Source organism: Silene latifolia, chromosome 9 (assembly GCF_048544455.1).
Source record: "Silene latifolia isolate original U9 population chromosome 9, ASM4854445v1, whole genome shotgun sequence".
Classification (NCBI taxonomy): domain Eukaryota; kingdom Viridiplantae; phylum Streptophyta; class Magnoliopsida; order Caryophyllales; family Caryophyllaceae; genus Silene; species Silene latifolia.
The window spans coordinates 33,303,803-33,327,336 of record NC_133534.1 but is presented as its reverse complement, the minus strand read 5'-3'; the positions used below and the strand labels follow the sequence as shown (position 1 = coordinate 33,327,336).

The 23,534-nt window shown below is 39.0% G+C and overlaps 3 protein-coding genes across 5 annotated transcripts; 1 reads left to right on the top strand and 2 right to left on the bottom strand.

Moving 5' to 3' along the window:
• Window positions 1–3,421: 3,421 nt before the first annotated feature.
• On the bottom strand, window positions 3,422–4,948 carry LOC141599523 (uncharacterized). The gene has a single exon (XM_074419558.1). It carries the CDS (start codon window positions 4,720–4,722, stop codon window positions 3,694–3,696), a length of 1,029 nt encoding a protein of 342 aa, XP_074275659.1. The 5' UTR covers window positions 4,723–4,948; the 3' UTR covers window positions 3,422–3,693.
• LOC141599522 (uncharacterized) lies at window positions 4,609–15,566 on the bottom strand. 3 transcript variants are annotated; one of them, XM_074419557.1, is made up of 5 exons: window positions 14,183–15,566; window positions 13,777–13,866; window positions 11,320–12,369; window positions 10,766–10,869; window positions 4,609–6,807 (listed from the first exon to the last, which is right to left on the bottom strand). In XM_074419557.1, the coding sequence occupies exons 2-5, from the start codon at window positions 13,798–13,800 to the stop codon at window positions 6,804–6,806; spliced, it is 1,182 nt and encodes a 393-aa protein (XP_074275658.1). In that variant the 5' UTR covers window positions 13,801–13,866; window positions 14,183–15,566; the 3' UTR covers window positions 4,609–6,803. The 3 variants fall into 3 exon arrangements, with proteins under 3 accessions (XP_074275658.1, XP_074275657.1, XP_074275656.1); XM_074419556.1 differs by having other exon boundaries at window positions 14,810–15,566; XM_074419555.1 differs by lacking the exons at window positions 13,777–13,866; window positions 14,183–15,566 and having other exon boundaries at window positions 11,320–13,752.
• Window positions 15,567–21,123: 5,557 nt separating this feature from the next.
• On the top strand, window positions 21,124–21,525 carry LOC141600824 (uncharacterized). The gene has a single exon (XM_074421078.1). It carries the CDS (start codon window positions 21,124–21,126, stop codon window positions 21,523–21,525), a length of 402 nt encoding a protein of 133 aa, XP_074277179.1.
• Window positions 21,526–23,534: the final 2,009 nt, after the last annotated feature.

Below are 23,534 nucleotides of genomic sequence, written 5' to 3'. Positions count from 1 at the left end.
ACACTTACTCCGTTCTTGTCATGTATCGAACCATATTTGACAACTTCTAGGGATTAGTCCCTTCAACAATTTTTTCTATAATACTCCTTTTAATGCTTGGCTAACAAAAAACGCGAGTAATGATGTCGAGGTGAATTCAATGGATTGGCCTATTATTTTTGCGGTTACAAATTGGTGGATTTGAAAATGGCGAAATAATATTGTGTTTGGAAGAGATGGCGAAAACCCAGTCATCCTCATCAATTTTTGCGGCAACAATTTCACATTACGAGGCAAGCTTTTAATAATTTCGATATCCTTATTCCACCCCGAGACCGTCTAATGTGGAGATACATGTTCGTTGGCACCCACCACCACATGGGTGGCTGTTGCTTAATACGGACGGGGCCTCAAAGGGCAACCCAGGACCGGTTGGTGGGGGAGGAGTCTTTCGTAATGCAGCCGGGGACCTCATATCGGCATATCACTTCTCGTGTCGCATTTGTACTTCCATGAAAGCTGAGTTGCTTACGTTGCTAGTCGGTTTGGAAAGAGCTAAAGCGCTGCATATTCCTCGTCTATTGATCAACATGGACAATTCGCCTTGTGTTAATTTAATCAATGAAGATCAATGGGTAAGTAACAATCTAAAATTCATTGTCAGAAGATGCAAGGAATTGATTTGAAGCTCTACATGGACGGTGAAGCTGAAGCACGTGTATCGTGAGGCGAATAGAGCAGCTGATATTTTAGCCAATAGAGGAATTGCTTCAAGTACCATCCCTACCTATTTAGATACTCCGTTTAATGAGTTGCAGTCGATCCTTCAGGAGGATGTTTTTGGGGTAGCTATCCCCGTGTAATAGCTAACAATTAATCTCTTCGGGGCTTTGCCCCTCTTTAGCACCAAAAAAAAAAAGTATGTGGTCATAAAGATTTAAGATAAACAAGATCAGAAGGAAAACAATTCAAATAAGCCAGAATATTCACTTTTATTTGGTTGAGAAGCAACTTGGTAGCAAAATATACTAAAGCATTATTTTAAGGTAATAATTTTAGTTTTTTTTTTTTTTTTTTTGACAATGGTGAAAAGATGTATTACATAATGTTTAGGCTCTCTGAGCCCATGATACATCCGTTAATTAAAAATAAAACAGCAGCAGTAAGACAAAGTAAAGAAACTAAAGCAGTATGAGAAACAATGGGAAATTGGCAACAAGCGAGTGAACCAGCTTCAGCTTCACCAGCACAACTGACTTCCAGAAACTGTTGATACGTACAAGCCGCAGGGTGACAATAACAAGGTGTACTTACGCTCTTGCGAAAAGAACGTAGAAAGAAAAGGTGAAAAGCAAGACGACGAAGTCTGCCATCGATGGAGATAACTCTCCTACACCATAGAGATTGAACCCTTTGATCATAAGACTAGCGTTCCGAGAAAACCAGCATGCAGAAAGATGAGAACAAGGACAAACCCTCAACCAATCTCCTAGCCACAGATTCAAAAAGGCACCGACTTTTAACGAATCCAACCCACACTTGACATAAATTCCAAATGGTAGAGGGGCAGGACACCCTAGACCATACGAGGAGACACTTCCTAAAGGAGACTTTTATTGATGAACATAGTAAGCAAAGAGAACAAGTAAACATGACACTTATAATCGATAACATGGAAAAAGAAGAAGACAACCACCACAACCAACCTACCCAACACCACACAACCGGACCTATATTGATACTACCCAGACCAACACAATAAACACTCAATAAGACCCAACCATGACGCCAGTGTCAATCAACAGATGAATAAGTTTCAACCATGTCACCAAGATCAATTCATAACCTCCACAAAGACCCATGACGAAGCATAAAACACAAACAACAAACACCCGAAAAACACCAAATCCCCAAACGGAACTCAAGAAGGACAGACACACCCAAAGAGACCGAGAACCTAAAGACCCGACAATCAAGGGGACATGCAAGACTGAAAAGACACCCGTTTCACCAAACGACACCTCCCAGAACCACCGCCGTACATGCAACCAAACCAAGCTAAAAGACAATACTGACAAACACTAGTGAAAAAGAGAAAGGGACCGATTGGTGGGGGGAATGGGGGGATCACCAAATCTGACCCAAAACACGACCACATAGACACACACAAACCAAGGAAGCCAAACCAGGGGTGAGAGGAATGGGGGGATCACCACTGAATTGGAATCCAGACCGACGATGACAGGACAAGGGGACGGAGGGACGAGAATGCCAAATGGTCAGATGCATGCAAAATGAACCATAAACGGACCACCGACACAAAGTCCGTGAACCACAAAGGGGCATGCAAGACCATCAAGAACCCGGATGAGGATCGGAAACGGCAGCGATGAAGACCATACAACTTACGAAAATCCCACTAGCAAACTAGCATATTACTGTAAATATGCTACTGTAAAATCAAAGGAGGCAATTCCTTTGGTCCTTGTGGTACAATTTTAAGGAAAGCCGTACGTAAGCTGTCCAAGGAAAACGACGATCCGACATGGGAAAACAGAACAGGACGAAACTACAATTTGATCGGTGACAACATCGGCGAAACGAAAACCCATCCTGAGAAGACAACCGGGAATCAAAGGCGAGAGGTCTAATCAGAGGTGAAGGTCCAGCCTCCGGAGATGGGCCAAAGCATGGCCACATCCCCGGAGAGGCAGTAGAAATATAGGGGAAGGTGAAGGGGTAGGAGGTTATTGATGGAACAAGATGAAAAGTTTGGGGATTTTTTAGAGAGAGAAATTTAGTGAGAGAAAGTAATTGATATAGTGTTTAAATTTTATAATTTTAGTTATTTTTTTCAAAGCTAGTAATTTAAATAGGTGGTGTATAAAATAAAGTAATTGATAATTTTCCCTATACTATTTTATATTATGCATGGAAAGTATTATTGAGCTTTTTAAGCATTTGTGCTCGCACATGAAGCATAAACAATCTTTCCAATGAGTGAATGATAATCACTTCGTTTAAGAAAGTGGCGTTTACAAGGAGTTCAACTTTGTTAATTGTTACAGAAGATGTCTTAGCCTAATGGTTAAGGAGGTATAAACGTATAGTGAACAAAGGTTCCAAGTTCAAATCTCTTACCCCCGATATTGTACTGCCTTTCTTTGTGGCTCATTTGACACCAGATTGTTCGTTGTCGAAAGTTTTGAACATGGATTCTCTCCGGCAATTGGAGGTTAAATGGTTCTTTTAATATTGAGAGAAATGGGCCATTTGTTTCATGTCTGGATCTTTCCCCAACTATTGCCCAACAGAAACACAGAATCAAGACCAGCCCTTCAATATTTTCTGAGCCATAAGCCCATAACCCAGCGAACAGATGAAAATCAATTAGCTGGAACCTGAAGGTAAGTGGTAAACTACTAAACTAGAAGAAATAACATCCAAAAAACCAGGACAACCAGAAATTATAGCATTCACTTTTTACATTGTGACAGTGTGACAGATTTACAATCAACATTTACGATGGAATTTATAATTTTTAAAAAAAAAAGATTCAGATTGGTGTCTGTCTCAATGAAATCACAAAAGTTTAATTACAGATTTACACATAAAATCATAATAGCTATACACACAATACCTTCCATTATTCGAAATGTCCTGACCTTGATGACCTGAACTAAGGAGAATGACAGAGTTGATGGTGAGAGTTACTTACACCTTCCCTTCAATCCTAGCATGAGTGAGTCCAACACAAGCATCCACAAAATCATCATCGATAAAGTCGGTGGAGAATACCTGCAAGCGATCAGCAATACCCTTGGAAAAGCACTGTTTTATAAATAATCTTGCATATCCATGGATCCGATCAGTCACAGGTTTCACATGTTCTGGGTTATCTGATTGAGGGGTAACTGTATTTTCGACCCGATAGAAAAACTTCCTAGATGACGCTGGGGGTTGTTCACCCAGGTACTTCAAATTGCTCTCAAATTTGGTATATGGCAAATCAGTATCAATCCAGTTATCTTTCAAATACCCGGCACTCCAAAGCGGGCTACCTGCCTTTGGAGCTGCCGAGTTTCTTGGCTTCCAGATACAGATAACCCGTTTAGGGAGCACCTCAGCTACTGTTTTAACAAACACGTGATCATCCTGGTGAATTAAATAATCCCCAAGTTTTTCTGCAAGGTATTTGTCGAATTCAGGTGGGTCTTTATGCCCGAATTCAGTCCGGATCTCAAGGATGATAATCTCGGATTTTGTCTCAGATAAGAACTTCTTCACATCATCTAAAACAACATCAATACTATAAGAATTAAGAATGCCATGGCAAACCTGACGATCCTCCTGAACCCGAATGTCAAGCAATCGGGTTCCCTTCACGAGCTGCTCGTAGATGGACAAAGATTGGCATTCAGCAAAAGGACGAGTGATAAAAGCTATGCCAATCTCGTTGGTAGCAGAATCATGAGTACCGGGCCAAACAATCTTATTTATTGTCAGCTTTGCAGGATCAACACCCGCCATCCAGTTTTTCCGATCAGAGGGATGGTACTCACATCCTGGATAATCACAGCCACAGCTTTGTTTAAGATCAGCCAAAGTTTTTTCCTCAGCTGATGACAATTTTCTTTTTTCAAAATGATTTGAGACTAAACCGCTAACATTTCCAACCTGCTTTGAGACCTCACCAGCCATTTGTTCCATGTGCTTTGACACATTACCAAACAAATGATCCATCTTGTTTCACACTTCTCCACCGATTTTTTAATGATCAAAGAACAAGAAGAAGAAGAAGGCAAAGATGATCAAATTACATATCTTACTTCAATTCTCCCTACGTAAATATTTATATATATTGTGTTCTTTTCTGTTATAGATTTGTACATACAGGTTGGATATAAATATAAGCCATACTGGATTAGTTGAGAAAGTAGTTTCTGACCACAAAGGTCCAGAGAGAAAAAGGATAATGAAAGCCAAGTACTCGTAAAATAATTATAGATATAATTTATGATCAAGGATTAGTTGAGAAAGTAATTAAGAGGTGTATAAATGCGGGCTTGTGCCGGACATGGGCCGGGCTCACGTTTAATTTTTGACCCACGGACAAGCGGGTTAGTGGGTTCGGGACGGGTTAGTGAGCTGGGTCTTTGTATTTTTCTTAAAATGTCATGTCCGTACCCGCTTTTTTAGTGGGCGGGATGGGCCGGATTCAATGGACGGGACGACCCATGAACATCTCTAATTATTTATAAAAGAAGGAATATTCTGACATGCAACTTATTATACAGAGTACTTTACTACAAATCCAAGACCTATTGAATTTATGAACAAGGAGTTTTCCTACACATTGGTCCCATACTCCCATTATTGGGGAAGTTAGGTGATCAAGGGTCTTTCCTGTGGTTGGACCACCTATTGCTGGCAAACTTTAATTAAGGAGACATCTTTCTTTCTATTTTAGGTTTATGTCATTTGCAAGTGGCTAATAAGACATCTCCCTTGCCTTGAAAAAAAGGGCACAATTACAAGAGCACAAATTCTTATTTAAGAGGGCCGTCTTAAACCGTTACCAGATTATGCTTTAAATAGATTCTTCTGCAATTGACATGTGTATCTTTTAATCAAATTATTCTCCATATTTGAATGCATAGTTCACATTGTTCAATTTTAAGTTACTCAATTTAATTAGCCACCAAGATAAATAAATAGAAATAATAATGCATCAGCAGCTATGATGTGATTCAGAACAAAATCTTTTCACGAGTCGTCAGGCTTCCCAAACCCCGACCATCCCACAGAAAAGAACACATGACATGACAGTTTACTATCTACTAATATGCCAAGTAACTAATATGCCAAGTAGCTGAGTATCGCAGGAGGTATATAATGAAGAGGGGATTCCATATAAGATTATAAGCTATACAAACACAGCCGGAAAAAGCCTTTTTACAGTTGCACGTCCAAAATAGTGCAAACAATATACATATGCATATATCAAAACTTTGATAGATGAACAAATCAACAATAAATATTATCCCAATATTACAAAGACTCAATCTATAACGGCACGGCATGAAGGTTGGATGTAAAACCACACATAAATTTATAGCATTATTACCAATGGAGGGATCCTTAGTCATGGCCTCTGAGACTACTACCCACATGGCCACATCCCATGTCCCAGCACAAAATAACGCAAAACTCATGTAGCAAACTATCCGGAATGTCTGGGATGCTACAAAGGAAATTGCATTTTTTTCACACAAGGCTTAAATCAGCTGAACTCATCTAATATGTCCCACTTCATAACAACTATAAATGTATGATTTCTTGTAGAACGCATTTAGGCCTACGAAATGTATACATGATATTGAAATGAAATCTTTGTTTAAAAAAGGCTCCTATCTTTGGTGCAATCAAGAAATCATGTTGAAGACACAATCACTAGTTCATCAGATTCCAGATAGCCACAATTTAGTATGCAATGTATGCAATATTTAATCATTAAAAGATCATAACTAATAAGCAATTTACATGAAACTAATACACTTTGCATGCAGATCACAAGCTATGACATTTGAAACACGCAGAATGATAAACTCTAGGCTACAAGTCTACAACACAAAAATCCAAGTAAAGAACATTATTTCCGGAAGAAATGGTGAGTTCTAACAGATTAGTCAGACACTATGATAGATTGTAAGCATACCGGAGTACCAAGAGCGGTACACACACAACCAGAATCCATGAAGTCTGAAATCTCCAGCACATGTGTACAGCAGAAATGCAATAAGGACAGCAGCTTCGTAAACGAATCACCTACAATAGTTCTGTGTTACTTCGACTCTCCAGACAAGTGTCGAGTGTCGGACACTTCATGTGAAAATTTCTCACTCTGATACAGTCAACGAAGTGTCTTGACCAATTTTAGAGACACCGATACGACACTAAAAATAAAAGATGGAAAATGTAAAATATTCTACGTTACAAAATGTGTTCGATTAATTTATCACTTCCTATTCTCATAAACAAACATTAAAAAAAGGATTAACGCCACTCAAATTTATTTAATTAATAATAAGGAAAAGTATAAAAAGGAAATTACTTACCAATGTCCCAATATTTTTAAGGACCTCTTTTATAAGCCTCATCTTGCCTCGTTAGCAAACGAAGGATATTATGGATCTTGACCAAGTCCTTCGCTCGTGAAGATGTCAGTCTATTCCTCTTGACCGTTTTGAGATTATTGTAGATACTCCAATTGCGCTCACAGCAGACGAACAGACGATGAAGCGGGCTAAGATAATACACGGAAAGCTAGTGATTGTAGATGTGGGGTGGCAGCCCCATAATTAGCCCACCAGCTTAGAGGCTCTTCTAAATCCCGTGATGCCATCACATGTGTTTGACTAAAAATATCTAAGCTTGAAGAAAATGAACCATATTTTTACATATACTTCACAGCACATTAGGATCGCGAAAGAGACACTGGAAACAAAGCTTTCTTTGGACAGTCCTACCTTCTTCTAACCAAGAATTACTATAATATTTGGGGACAAATGAGTGTAGAGGACAATGTAGGGTAGTATTACTCTTGTTCCACCTATTTTCCAAAACTAATTGTATAGCATCATAAAAAGTCGATGTATCAACCAGTATGTCCTTTTCCTCCTTAAAAACAATAACTTTGATTTCTTCAATCATATTATCCCACATATCATAAATTAAATGTAATGTAGGTTCGTCTTTGTCACCTTCCCTAATCATATTTTAAATAGGCTTCGCAAACTCTAGAAAGTATTCAACTTTTCCCACCAAGAGTCATCCAAAATTTGCATTCTAATGTTCTTAGCCTTAATATCCATAGCGTTGCCTGATGATTTAAAAAGACTCCTCCCCTCCGGATCAATAACCATTTTATCTAAAGCAGACTTAACTAATGTAAGATGTCGTGCAAGAATATGAAGTTGATGATCTGAATACTTTTAAAACAACGATTTGACCATCTAATGATTCGTAACAAACTTTTGAAACTCTTTAATGTCGTCAGATTGAGAGATTAGCCACTTACACGGCTCATAATGATCATATTTTTCAAATGGTTGGCATAGTCTTTTAAACGCCAAATTTATTCACACACTGAACTACACAAGGAATCCAAAACACAAAACACAGGATATTGTCTTTCAATTATGTCATATGTCATCTCTATTAGAACAAACAAAAAATAAGTGTCCTGAAATAAGATGACTTTGAAGTTTTACTTAAATGCAAAGAAAAAAATTGCCGCAACTTTAAAATTTGATCTGTTGTCGGTGACAATTTGAACAACCTTTTCAACACCAATCTCATCAATCTTATCAATAACATCTGCAAAAATTTGAGCAATATAGCGTGTATCCTTCTTGATACCAGAAGCGTCAACCGAATCAATAAAAAACTGTTGTTGTGCCAGACACAGCCATAATGTTCACAATTGGTTTGTTAAGCCATCAGTCCACCTATCCGATCGAGGCTATATTGCCTGGATTTTTGCAAGCATTTGCAGATTCTATTGGTGTTAAGAATCAAAAATCTGGGCAATATAGCCTGGATCTGGTATCAAGAAGGATACACGCTATATTGCTCAAATTTTTGCAGATGCTATTGATAAGATTGGTGAGATTGGTGTTGAAAAGGTTGTTCAAATTGTCACCGACAACGGATCAAATTTTAAAGTTGCGGCAATTTCTTTCTTTGCATTTAAGTAAAAGTAGCAGGTTGTTCAAACTTCAAAGTCATCTTATTTCAGGACACTTAATTTTTGTTCTAATGGACAAGACATATAATTGAAAGGCGGTATCCTACGATGTTTTGGGCTCCTAGTGTTGTTCACTGTGTGAATTTGGCTTTTAAAAGCCTATGCCAACCATCGAAAAAATTTGATCATTATGAGCAATGTAAGTGGCTAATCTCACTATGAGATGACATGAATGAGATTCAAAAGTTGGTTACGAATCATGAGAGGGTTAGATCGTTGTTTCAAAAGTATTCGGATCATCAACTTTTTCATATATATTATTCGCAAACTTCTTCATATATTCTTCGTAAATTGCTGACATTAGGTTTGCTAGTCATTACATCTTTTCAAAGCGTCTTACATTAGTTAAGTCTGCTTTAGATAAATTGGTTATTGATCTGGAGTGGAGGAGTCTTTTTAAATCATCAAGCAACCCTATTGATATTAAAGCTAAGAACATTAGAATGCTAATTGTGGACAACTCCTGGTGGGAAAAGTTCAATAATTTCTAGAGTTTGTGAAGCCTATTTATAATATGATTAAGGAAGGTGACAAAGACGAACCCACATTGCATTTATTTAATTTATGATATGTGGGATAATACGATTGAAGAAATCAAAGTTATTGTTTTTGAGGAAAAGGACAAACTGGTTGATACGACTACTTTTTATAAAGCTATACAATTAGTTTTTGGAAAATAGGAAAAACAAGAGTAATACTCCCCTACATGTCTTATCCACTCACTTGTTCCCAAATATTAAAGTAATTCTTGGTTAGAAAAAGATAGGACCATATTTCCTAGGGTATCACCCCACCAGAGGCGGAGGTGGAGGTGGTATCGGTCCAAATAAACCTTTGTTTCCAGCATCTCTTTCCCGATCCTAATGTGCTCAGAAGTGTATGTAAAGAATATGGTTCATTTTCCTCAAGCTTAGATTTTTTTAGTCAAGCACATGTGATAACAATATAGCATCATGGGATTTGGAAGAACCTCTAAGCTAGTGGGCTAATTATGGGGCCGCCACCCCACATTTACAATCAGTAGCTTTCTGCTTATTAATTCAGCCACTTCATCATTTTATTAGAGGCGCAATTGGAGTATCTACGATAATATCAAAACAGTCGGCTGACATCTTCAAGAGCCAAAGATTTGGTCAAGATCCATACTAACCTTTGTTTGCTAGTGAGGCAAGATGAGGCTTATAAAAGTGGTCCATCAAAATATTGGGACATTGGCAAATAATCTCCTTTTTTTTATTTTTCCTTATTACTCCCTCCGATCCACACCAATGGTAACATGGACCGACTTTTTGTGAGGAGAAAAGTGGGTCCATGTTACAAATTGGTGTGGATCGGAGGGAGTATTAATTAAATTTAAGTGGCGTTAATGCTTTTTTTAATGTTTGCTTAGGAGGTGATAAATTCAATGTTGATGCGGACATTTCACAATTAGCAGATCTTTCCATTGACGATCCGGGGCATGAAAGTGTCGTTTTTGACTTGGGAGATGGAGAGCTTGAAGACATTGGTGTCATTGATTGTTGATTTGTCATGTGTTAAGACATTCTGGAAGTTGGAACTCATTTGTTTTTCATTGTTGTTATTGAACCTTTGTAGGATGTTTGTTTGAACTCTCCATGTTTTGATTTTTGAACGAATTAATTCAACACAATTTGTAATATAGAATATTTTACATTTTCCATCTTTTATTTTTGAAGTGTCGTATCGGTGTCTCTAAAATTAGTCAAGACACTTCGTTGACCGTATTAGAGTGTGTGAAAAATTCTCACACATGAAGTGTCTGACATCCCGACACGTGTCCGATGGAAAGTCACAGATTTACATGTGTAACTCGGGCAAAATTCAATGAAATTTAAAAGACAAACTACTACCACATGCAGAATAGGTTTAAACACAATTATCCAAACTCTGAACAATATCACCATGCAGAAATGCAAGTTCTAACACATGTACGAGTAGACACCATATCAGACTTACCAGAGTATCAAGATCTGTCCACACCAGGATACATTCCAAGAAGTCATTATTCCTTTTACATACAGCAGCAGGAAAGCAGTCTCATCAGCTAAGCATCTGAATGACTGAAATAAGTTTATAAAATACATAAGAGTTAGGCTTGTGAAGTTGTGACTAATTTCAGATTTATGTTTAACCAGATCGGCTGACAATATATGAAGAACAAATAATTCAGGACAACCAGAAATGATGTCATATACTCATACATATCACTGGCACAAATTTTCAGTCAACATTTACAATGATGGAAAAAGGAGTAATAATGATCTTGTTCAAACATTAAGACAATTTTACTTATTCCCATGCTCACAATTTATTTATTTATTTATGGATGAACAAATCAAATAGAAAATACATATATACAAATATCCCTGATATGGACAATAAACCTCGAGCGAACAAGAAAAAATAGGAAATTGTGATGGTGAATTTTACACGGACCCTTCAACCCTAGAATAAGTGAGCCCGACGCAAGCATCCACAAAATCATCTTCGACAAAATCAGTGGAGAATACCTGAAAGCGATCAGCAATGCCCTTTGACAAGCACTGAGCTATAAACAACCTTGCATATCCATTAATCCAACCTGTTAAAGCTGTCAAATATAATCCCGGGTTATCTGCTTGTGGAGTCAGAGTATTTTCAACCCGGTAGAAAAAGTTCCTGGCTGACACAGTGGGTTGTTCTCCCAAATGATCCAAATTGCTCTGGAATTTGGTTAAGGGTAAATCAGTATCAACCCAATCATCCCTCAAATAACCACCACTCCAAAGCAGGCTACTCGTCTGCTGAACTCCTGAGTTTCTAGGCTTCCAAATACAAATAACCCGTTTAGGGAGCACCTCGGCCACAGAATTGCCGAAGACATTGTCATCCTGGGGAATTAAGTAACCCCCAAGCATCTCCTCAAGGTACTTATCGAATTCATGAGGATCATTATGCCCAAATTCAGTCCGGATCTCGAGGATGATTATCTCAGATACCGTCTCAGCTAGGTACCTCTTCACATCTTCTAATACCACACCTACACTGTAGGACTTCAATGGGCCATGACAAATCTGACGATCCTCCTGAACGCGAACATCAAGCAATCGGACGCCTTTAACCAGCTGCTCGTAGATGGATAAAGTTTGACATTCAGCAAAGGGACGGGTAATTAAAGGTATGCCTATCCCATTGGTAGCAGAATTATGGGTACCAGGCCAAACAATCTTGTTTATTATCAGCTTCCCTGGATCCAAGACTGCCATCCAGTTTTTCCGGTCAGACGAGCGGTACTCACATCCTGGATAACAACAGCCACACCTTTGTTGAAGATCACCCAATTTATCTCGCTCAACTTGTAATAATTTTTCTTTTTCAATATGATTTGACACCACACGAGCTAATTGTTCAATCGGCTGTGACACTCCACGAGCTATTTGTTCAATCGGTTGTGACACTCCTCGAGCTATTTGTTCAATCGGCTGTGACACTCCTCGGGCTATTCGTTCAATCGGTTGCGACACTCCACGGGCTATTTGTTCAATTGGTTGTGACACTCCTCGAGCTATATGTTCAAATGGCTGTGACATTTCACGAGCTATTTGTTCAAATGGCTTTGATACATCATTACCCATTTGTTGGTGATCAAAGAACAAGGAGAAGACAAAGACAAAGAAACTATATCTCTCTTCCCCCAATGTGACTGTTATATCTTTTCTCAATTTCAGTTTGTTAAAGATTGATTCATATTGTTTGCTTATTAATATAACCCATACTAAAATTTTTGAGAAATCGGGGTCTGACTACAGCCACCATTAGAGAAAAGAGAAAGAAAGCTGAGTTAATACCTTCAGACTGAATATTAATATAACTATATTCTCTGTAGTGTATATACAGATACAAGCTGAATATTACTATATTAGTACAAGAATAGGCTTCATATCTTTGTTGATTCAAACATCAATGTTTCAACTCTTAAGAGAATCGAGAGGTGTATTAGCAATGAAAGGCCACCTCCATCTCAAGTTTATTGTCCCCATTTGACTTTGGTGGTTGATTAAAGTCAAATTTTACCATTAATTCCACAGTCAGGCTAAAGAATGATATTCTATACAATGTGAACTCGTCCATTATTGAAGAAATTTCCTTAAACAAGGCTTGGTCCTCCACTAGTTCACTTCCCCCAAAACATAACTACTGGTTGCCTTTCTTTAATTTAAGATGTATGAAACTTTCCTTTGGAATTGGTCAACTTGAGCTTATGTATGTTGAATATAAATATGTCAGACTAAATCAATTAATAGGGACAGTAGTTCACAAGAAACAGTAAAATGGAAGTTAAATTTCATAATTAATAGGCAGTACAAGTAAACAGATAATAAGGTGCATATTTTCTATTAAATATAACTATTCATGTTGATATTAAGGTTTTGAAACTGAATTTTAATTGTTATGCCAGTTTTGGTCATAATGACCTAGAGGTTCCACATTTATGACTAAAAAATGCTATGCGATACGATGTGCGTCGATGCATTATTCAAGACAATCAAAGGCCTTTTTGCCGTTGTTTGATCAACCTATTGATGGCGAACAATAGCTACTGCTTCATTTTCTCCAATTTTACGTTTTCCAAATACATTTACAATTGGTCAACTTGACCTCTTCCTGTCCTTGACAAGGAAAGCATAACTACAAGCTTATATATACACTATGGATATTATTATATTGATATAAGCCATACTAGAGCACAGCTAAAAAGCAATTTACATGTGTCTCAGACACTTATTTTGCAGATTCCAGACAACATGCGATAATATTTATGACAAAAAACTACTACAACATGCAATGATGCAAATTGCTTAAGCTCTAGGTTGAAACAAAATCATTCAAGCTCAGTCAAAACAACATCACCCTATAGAAAAGTGAGTTCTAACAGATTAATCAAACACAATATTACAGATAGACACCATACCAGGCCACTAGGGTACCTCAATTGGTTCGCACCAGAACATATCCCACGAAATTATATTCCGCTACACTAAAGTAGCAGCTGGAAACCAGCTTCATCAGCAAATCACCTGCAATAGAATTATAAAATACACAATCGTTAGACTCGTTACTAATCTCAGATTATCATTTATAGGACTGGGCAGCTCAACAATTGGTTTCCTACATTGCTGTATTGCAGATAAAATACTTGAACTCAGACTAATGCCATATTATCAATTTTATTGTCATTAGTCATCCTCACTAGGCACGTCAACAATCCAGCTCGACCTAGAAGATCAAGTAGGCTGTATAATGTTCTACATTATGATGAATGTTATATTGTGATCATTTTTCATGATTTTGAAGAATAGAAGCACCCCTAATCTACAAGACCCGAGTGACTACCTGAACTGAGAATGATAACAAAGGTCGCCCTATTTGGTTCAACCCCAGAATGTACGTTTTATCAAACACTTTAATTGCATCATCACCGTCACCATGCTGCGCTAAGGCAGCTATGACAGGTTTCCCAGAACAAGCTGATTGTTAAGCAATAAGCTTCCACATTTTGAATACACGTCAACGAGTGAACTCACAAGTACTAAACTACAGTGTTAATCATATAAAATCTGTCAGGAGTACAGCACCATATGGGCATGAATTTGTTTTACCTTGCTTTAATGAAGCTAAGCTAGCAAAATAACAAAAGCTACTACTGAAAATGAACTGATCAAGTCAGATACTCCCTCTGTCCCGGTCATTTGTTGTCCTTTTCTATTTTTGGGTGTCTCAGTCATTTGTTGTCCTTTCTATTTTAAGAATGAACTTGATGAGTAATTTGATCATTCTCATTCAATTTGTTCCACTTGTCATTTAGTTATTGGTCTTTTCCTCATTTCTTGGTCTTTGTGCCAAAACGAAAGGACAACAATTGACCGGGACGGAGGGAGTACAATGCAAACTCACTTTCCTCAACACTTGAAAAGCACAATCTATTCAAAGCATAGCCAGAAACATTAGCAGTCCACTCACCGGGTCCTTGTCATGCATCAAATCAAATATAATTCGCGGATTACTTTCATAGCTTTCCATTCGCAAAAACTTAAGATCAACTACATCCAGCAGGGATATCCCTCATCTGATCAGACAATTTCCTGGCATCCCTCAATATCCACATTTATCATAACTATCTAGAATTGTGCTCGATAAGGATCAAACTACGAAAAAACCCGACAACAAAAGCAACAATGCACCTGCCTAGTCAACCTCAAGTCCTTCAATGTAACTCTTAACTCCACAATTGAACCCAACAAAAACCCGACAACAAAAGCGACAACTGCACCCAACAAAAGAACTTCTTAGCAGTTAGGCAGCAACAAGCATAACCCAAGTTAGCATACCCAAAAAGTGCATTGTTCCAACTTCCAAATGTATGAATTTCTGCTAGACATTTTATCGAGCATCTGGTGGGCATCATCAGCTTTACAATGCACCCAACAATACCAGGCTAGTACACTCTCAGTCTCTCACTGTACAATTTAATTTTGTAAGGATGTTAAAGTGAATTATTAACGGCTTGTTGAGTCCTCCACTTGAAGCAAGAGCAGTAACGATTTTAATAATCCTCGGTAGACGGAGTATTCTGTGTGAAGGTTTCAGAAATGTTGTAACTAATAGTATTTTTTTTTTTTTTTTGATAAGCTAAGGAGAAATCAACCTATAACGTATGAGAAATGGTAAAAGAAAATCAAGAATTTTCAAAGGTAATCATGTAGAAGTAATTTTTAGTCAAAATGTTAAAAGCTTTAAATATATTAGTATGAAAATGAATTTTATAGCGATAATTGCAATGTTTTGGTGATTAAGCCGAAAACTGAGCCTTAGTCCCTTTGACTGAATCGATGTCAGTCAATTGTGTGATTGGTCACCATAATTTAACCCGCACTGCCGCAGGTCAAAATTGCGGGTAAAAATTCGGTTGGATGGAAATTAATGTGAAAAATGGATAATTGGCCTTATTCTTGTTTTAGGCCATTTATTATGTTTTTATTTCACATATGTTGTTGGTTGATTTGAGTAGTTTCTTATATTGTAGAAACGACTCTAGTTTCCCTGAAACCTTTAATATTGTTAATATTGCTAGAAATGGGATTGGTAATGAATACTTCTTGCAGGTTGTTGTGTTTGTCATAGATAGGTCTTTATAGTCTTTGACGAGTGTATGTTCACTGCTTAATAGCCTCTGTGTTCCTGACTTGGTGGGTTTATATCCAAGTTGGGGCATGACCTCGTTACTCATTTTGAGGGTAAGTGGTCAGCTTAAGTACTAGCCAACCCTTTGGTGGACTCCTTAGGGTACTCACTTTATTTTAGAAAAATTGTGGGTCTTGGGTGCGGTGGTGTGTATCCGCATGTCTAGGTCTGCGCAGATTTTAGGCTAGGGTTGTGTTGTGTCTTGGCCATGTTTTGATAGAACCTCTGGGCCAAGATACCGGTTCGATTACCTTCCCTACCTCGTGGTATAGACTCGAGTTACAGAGTGACTATTGACCGTACTAAGAACTTATGCCTGTCTTTGATATATTGCCCTTTCTTGTATGGTGATTTTATGAATTGTAATAGGTGAGATGTAAGCCGGTTACAATTGATAAAGTTTGGATTACTGTTTGTTATATGTTTCACATGATAGCTTAAATTGGTCAGTCTAGTGTTCATATGTTAGAATACTTGATAATTGAATTATTTATCATGTTGTTTACATGTTACATTAAATATGACATTTCGTGGCTGGGAGGACTCGAAGTTACTCCACACTGAATTGTGGCTTTCGTGTTTGTATAAAATGCGATTGACAGGTTGAAGATGATTAGTTGGGGTACACAGACGAGCTAGTGAGCAAAAGAACTTTGGACTTAGTTTGACTATTTTTGTAGTAAACCTTTAGACTTTTGGTTATGTTTATATTTTGAAGGGACATATGTCTCCCTCTTTTACTTTGGTTTGTATCTCTATATTTTCTTGCCTTTAGCATAGTTATGTAAATTAGTTTGTTATTATTTGCAGGTTTTGGCACCCTCCTCTTGGAAATGTTTGTGAATAGTTTAGAAAAGTTTTAAAAATTACAGGTTTTGTCTAGTTGAACTAATTACAAACATATCCTGTCAGTTTTTCTGTAGAATTTACGTGTTTAATTAACGCTATATTTCAGGGTGTCACAAGCATGGAAGTCTTCATGGATGAATTTAGTGTCCATGGAGACTCCTTCGATCATGGTCTTGACAACTTGACAAATGTGTTGAAGAGATGTGAAGAGCACAACCTTGTCCTAAATTAGGAAAAATGTCATTTTATGGTTGAGGAGGGGGTTGTACTCGGTCACGTTATCTCTAGAAGGGGTATTGAAGTCGATGGTGCTAAGTTGCCATGATAGAAAACTTGTCACCTCCTTCCAATGTGAAGGGAGTGAGGAGTTTTCTAGGCCACGCCGGATTCTATAGGCGTTTTATTAAGGATTTTTCAAAGATAGCAAAGCCATTGACTTCATTACTCCTCAAATATGTTCCTTTTGTATTTGATGCACCTTATCTTGAGTCTATCAATATGTTGAAGGAAGCATTGGTCACGGCTCCAATAATCCGGGCTCCGGATTGGAACCTCCCTTTCGAGATCATGTGCGATGCATCAGACTTTGCGGTAGGTGTGGTCTTTGGGCAAATGGTTGACAAGAGGCATCATGTAATCTATTACACAAGCAAGACCCTTGACCAAACACAATGTAACTATTGTACGACCGAAAAGGAGATGTTGGCAATTGTGCATGCCGTTGAAAAGTTTCGGCAATATCTAGTTGGGTCTAAGGTGGTGGTTTACTCCGATCACACCGCCTTGAGACAATTAATGGTGAAGAAAGATGCAAAGCCCCGACTCTTGGGGTGGGTTTTACTACTCCAAGAATTCGATTTGGAGATTAAGGATAAGGCCGGGTCGGAAAATGTTGTAGCCGACCACTTATCAAGATTAACTGTTGAGGATCATGGGATACAAGACAAGAGTGGACCTATCAATGAGTGGCTAAGGGATGATGGGCTCATGGAAGTTAGCACAAAGACCCCTTAGTTTGTGGATCTTGCAAATTACCTTGTGAATGGTTTCATTCCGGATGACTTCAAACCAAGGGAAAGGAGAAAGTTGAGACATGATGCAAAAAGGTACTTTTGGAATGACCCCCACTTATTTCGCAAGTGTGAGGATGGAATGTTCCGAAGATGTGTTTCTAGAGAGGAGGGTTTGGAGATCGTCAACCGAGTTCACAATTCCGCTTATGGGGGACATTTGGCAACCTCAAGAACTATCGTCAAGATCCTCCAAGGGGGGTTTTATTGGCCCTCCATATTTAAAGACATCTATTATTTGGTGAAATCGTGTGATGCATGCCAAAGGGTTGGGAATATTGGAAAAAGGAATGAGATGCCCCTAACCAACATATTGGAAATTGAGCTCTTTGATTGTTGGGGCATAGACTTCATGGGACCGTTTTCCAACTCTTGTGGTAATGAATACATCTTGGTGGCGATGGACTACGTGTCCAAATGGATTGAAGCGGTGACCTCTCCCACCAATGGTAGCAAGGTTGTGATAAAACTTTTTCAAAGGCACGATTTTTCTAAGGTTCGGAACCCCAAGAGTGGTCATAAGCGATGGCGGATCACACTTCCGTAAAAGTACTTTCAAAGCTCTACTTGAATCACATAGAGTGTAACAGCCCTAAATTTTCACGACCAAAAACGATAAACTAGAGAGGAAATATTCATGGCTGTCACTCCACACTTAGCTGAAAATGCCAAGTGCAAGGTAAACACAGAGTCAACCTTTAAAAACAAAGTACATGTCTCAAAACTTTATTAAATAATTAAGACGTTGCAGCGGAAGATTTAAAGTCTTACAAAATCTAAAACAATAAATAAAATTCAAATCCAACGGTCTTATAAAAATATAAATAGACTAAGACGGAGTCTTTATTCAAAATCCTTCCTCGCTCGTAATATACCCCGATCCAATATGCACCCATGCAGCATCTCAAGTGTACCTATCAACTGTACCCAAAACATAAACGGGTACAGGTTCCAGTGGGGGAACGACCCAAACATAAGGACGTCAGCAAAGCTGAGTTTTAAGAAAATAAGAAGAAATGACAAATTCATAAAACAATATTATAAAATTTACAGAGATCCAAAAATCAAAGTAAGACAGAATTATATTCCAAAACCAAAAATATCGTAAATCAAATAACAATAATTAAACCGTTCAAAATCCATAACTTTCACCATCCGTGTGCCAAGGTCCTACCCTTGACACGGTCTAGAGGTATCACCTGTGCTTGGTCAGACTTATAATAATGCGCATCTCTCACATTTGGGCAGTCAGTAGGACGAGGCTTCCAAAGGAGAAAGTCTAACCCCCTAGCGAGTGGGGCCGGTCAAACCCCACTCAATGAAACTCGGGCCAAGAGTTTAGTTTCGGGACGTAATCCTTGTGACGTCTCAGACGCACCTTTAAACCTGCTACACCAACAGAACTCCCAAAGTCTGCTACATAATTACAAAGACGGCTTGAGCCAAATAATTTCCAATTGGTGACCCATGGTCACATAAAACAATATTTAAAAACTCAGCAAAGCTAGTAGAAATTCATCGTTACCAAAAGTATATAAAACTCTTTAAATGTTAAACCGATCATGCTCTTAATTTTAGAAAGGGTAAAAGTCCTTACCTCTTGAGACGATCAATCCAAGCTAATTAAGTTTAGTCCAAAAAATTCTTTTACTTCGAATCCACAAGCTACAAATAATACCAGTTATACAGTTACTACATTATTCGATATTAAAATAAACCTCTAACTCACTATATAAATCTAAACTCCAAATATAGCTCCGTTGTTTCAATTCTCACATGACCAACAAAAATACAAAGCCTATATTGTTTCCATATCAACAGACCCATGAGTTTTGTTAACTAATGTCACCACCAAAACGTATTTGAACAAACCCAACTGAACACTATCCGCAAAAATCGACTTCAATCAACTCCCTTTGTCAACATTTAACATACACGAACAATACCACAACTCTTGCACTCCATTACTACCAACCATCTATTTGCCTTAGCAAGTTACTCATCTCATACTCGACACCAAAACCTACCAACAACCAGCGACTTAGCCAACAATGGCGACCTAACATTGACGCGGTTACAACATCGACAGTGACACGCATATAGGCTCTTTTCCAACCACCAATATGATCCTTAACATCATACTAATATGTTACAGAGGTGGCGGAACTAATTCAACCAAAAAGGACACACACGACTTCGAGAAAAGACGGTCTTCACGGTGTAAAACAGAGCACCACGTTTTTTTTCTGTCCGGCCAGTGATAAGACCCTCAAACGGCTCACACATGCTGCAGTTATGCTCTCAAATAAGTCCCAAGTGATACCCCTAACGATTCACCTTGATACCTTTATCACCCGATATCAAACGACTCCAGAACGAGGCTATTGCTACACTTGCTCCTCAGAACTCAAATCTACTGTCTTATTTTATTACAAGATTTATATGACAGTGACAATTCATTAAATTCGTCACTCTTATTAACACAATAAAAACTGAATCAAAAAGGAAACCGAAACTAAAAGCGATGGATGTATACCTCGAGTACTTGAATATGTCGCTTGTTAGACAATGGGGAAAACGGCAATCGACAAGGTTGTTGTGGTGATGAGCGAGAGGAGCGCACAAATATAACTGGGGTTTGATATTGAGGCGGTGAACATAAGTGAAGGACGAAGGGATTCTTTTTATCTTATACCCTAGCTTGAAGTCGGTTAAGATCGCTTTAGGGCATGTGTACTCCGTAAGATTTAAATATGGGCTTCCTATTTCTTTTTCTTTAATAATAATTATTGTACACATATGATTAAGTTATAATAATCCTTATTTTTAGGATCATTGTCATTATTATGCTTAATGGTCTTATCGACTAAATAGTTAAAAGAAATCCCAAAAATATACGGGGTATTACATGGAGTGCGGCATAAAACCGCCCTTGCCTACCACCCTCAAACTAGTGGGAAAGTGGAGGTTTCTAACCGCCAAATCAATGTCATATTGGAGAAAGTCACAAACAAGGGCCTAAAGGATTGGTCACAAAAGCTTCCTCATGTGCTATGGGCATTGAGAACCGCATACAAGACACCCCTTGGTACCACCCCCTACAAGCTTGTGTACGGGAAAGCTTGTCATTTGCCCGTTGAGCTATAACACAAGGCTTGGTGGGCTCTCAAGTAGATGAACTTTGACTTTGATGCCGCCGGAGAGGTGCATTTTCTCCAAATGAATGAGCTTGAGGAATTAAGGTTGGAAGCCTATGAGAGTTCCAAAATCTACAAAGACCAAACAAAGAAATGGCATGATGGCAAAATCATGAAGAAAGATATAAGTGTGGGAGACCTTGTTCTCCTTTTCAACTCCAAGGTTAAGGTGTTCCCGGACAAGCTTAAATCAAGGTGGTCGGGACCCTTTAAGGTGATGCATATATTTCCTTATGGTGCCTTCGAACTTTGGAGTGAGGAAGGGGGAACCTTTAGGGTCAATGGTCAACGCGTCAAGCGTTATTATGAGGGTGACAACAAAGGATCGGTTGAGGTGCTCTATCTCGGGGAACCCCTTCCCGAGGAGGAGGCAACTTGAAATTCTTGAACAAGAAATGGTTTGGTGGAGTTCCATAAGAACCACCATTTGTAAATAGCATGCATTTAGATAGTTGATGAGAATTTTGGATCCTTTGTACTTGGCAATTTGGTTGATGACGGAATGTCATTATGAAGAAGTCGAGATTTTGATGAAGAACAAGTGTATAACCTTCAATTAGCTTTTTCCCGACTTAATGAGTCGGCTTAGAAAGACGAAAACACGCATCTCGAGGCCAATTGAAGGAGTGAAATGGAACTAAGGGCTAATTGAAGAAAATGTGAGCAGTGAAGTCCCAGCCGGGGTACCGGCAGCCGGTCTTCTGACCGGCTGGGAGTTAGCTGTAACCTTGAGAAGAAAATTGAAGGAAATAAGGGTGAGCGTATTCCCACCGGGTACCCAGCAGCCGGTCCTGTGACCGGCTGGGAAGTTTCTGGAAAATTTTGAAGAAAAATTGAGAATCAAGAGGAGGTGTCTCCCAGCCGGCCGGTCGACAGCCGTCTAATCGGCTGGGAGTGGATATATGAGTTAAATTGGTGAAGAAAAGGAAGAAGCGGGGGTGCCAGCCGGTAGGCCGGCAGCTGGTCCACCGGCTGGGAGCACCCTATTACGGAAATATTGGCGAAAAATAGAAAGAGAGAGGTCTCAGCCAGCCCAGCGGCTGGGAAAGCAATTGTGAGGGAATGAGGATTAGGGTGTACTCCCAGCTGGGGTACCGGCAGCCCGTCTTCTGACCGGCTGGGAGTCCCCTGTAAGTTGTTAATCTTTTCAAAAAAATAGCCTGTACTCCCAGCCAGGGCACCGGCAGCCGGTCTTCTGACCTGCTGGGAGTACTCTGACGCTTAATTAAACACAAAAAACACCCACAATCCTCACTTTTCGCACGACATTACTTCCTCCTTTCTCCCTCTAATCTTCATACCTTCTTCCCCCAAATCACCATCCACCACCTTCAAACACCAATCAAACACCAACAAACCACCACAGCCCTCCATTAACCCTCTACCAAAAACACCAATGGCACCCAAAAAGAGAGTGAGAAAGGGGGATTTGGCTCTACAACAAGCCGAGATGGTGGCGGCCACGACATCCGATATGAGTCCCGATCCGGCATTCCCGGACCTTAAGTTCTCTTCCGTCACCATGAAAGGTAAATTTTACTCTTCAAACAACTCCCCCTTACCCCAACTCGATTTATTGATAGACAATCCATGCGAGAACTAGGGTTAGACCGAGTGACCCAAGAATTATTTGAGGGTGTGGGTATGAAATTTATGTATGACATTCATGAAAAGATTTATTCCCGTCTTATTTGGGAATTTTTGAGCTCATTCAGAATTGACAAGCATCGACAAAACCAAAAAGTCGCCTTTTTGCATTTCCGATTGATGAATAAGGATTACTCCTTAACTTTGCCGACTTTTGCCTCCCATTTTGGGATAGACCCAAGCTCCCCTCACAAAGCCCCCGAGACTTTTAACCATGGGGCCTTATGGAAGGTTATCACCGGTCTTGACGATAACCCTTGCTTCAAAAGAGCGGCTAACACGGTCCATAATGTCGCCATTAGAATTTGGCACAGGTACATGGGGTGGACTATTTTCGACCGTGAGGAGAATCACAACTTCCGAACGGAAGAGTTGGAAATTCTCGGGTCTTACCTTTGTTCCAACCCCACTACCTTCAAAATTGACATTGCTCATCATTTAGCCTTACACCTTCACCGCCTAAGCAACTCTCCGGGCCAATCATATCACATTATGGTGGGTGGACTCATCACCCACCTTGCCAAACGACTCTTCCGGAAGCTAAACTTGAACGGAATGAACTACATAATGAGGGAAACAATGTTGAAAAAAGATTATATCCAATACAATCTAAATTGTATCAAGTGAAACCCCAATGACAATAAAAAATATTGGCAAATTTGAGTGAGCGGGGTAGATAGAAATTCGATTGCTCTCCCCAACCCCGACAAGATGAAGGTGGTGCCAAATTCACCACATTAT

Coding starts and splice junctions, on each gene's coding strand:
- LOC141600824 (XM_074421078.1), top strand. CDS start 21,124: ATGAACTTTGACTTTGATGCCGCCGGAGAGGTGCATTTTCTCCAAATG.
- LOC141599522 (XM_074419555.1), bottom strand. CDS start 12,423: ATGGGTAATGATGTATCAAAGCCATTTGAACAAATAGCTCGTGAAATG. Junction 10,870..11,319: donor GCATTGCTGATCGCTTTCAG/GTATTCTCCACT, acceptor AACTTATTTCAG/TCATTCAGATGCTTAGCTGA.
- LOC141599523 (XM_074419558.1), bottom strand. CDS start 4,722: ATGGATCATTTGTTTGGTAATGTGTCAAAGCACATGGAACAAATGGCT.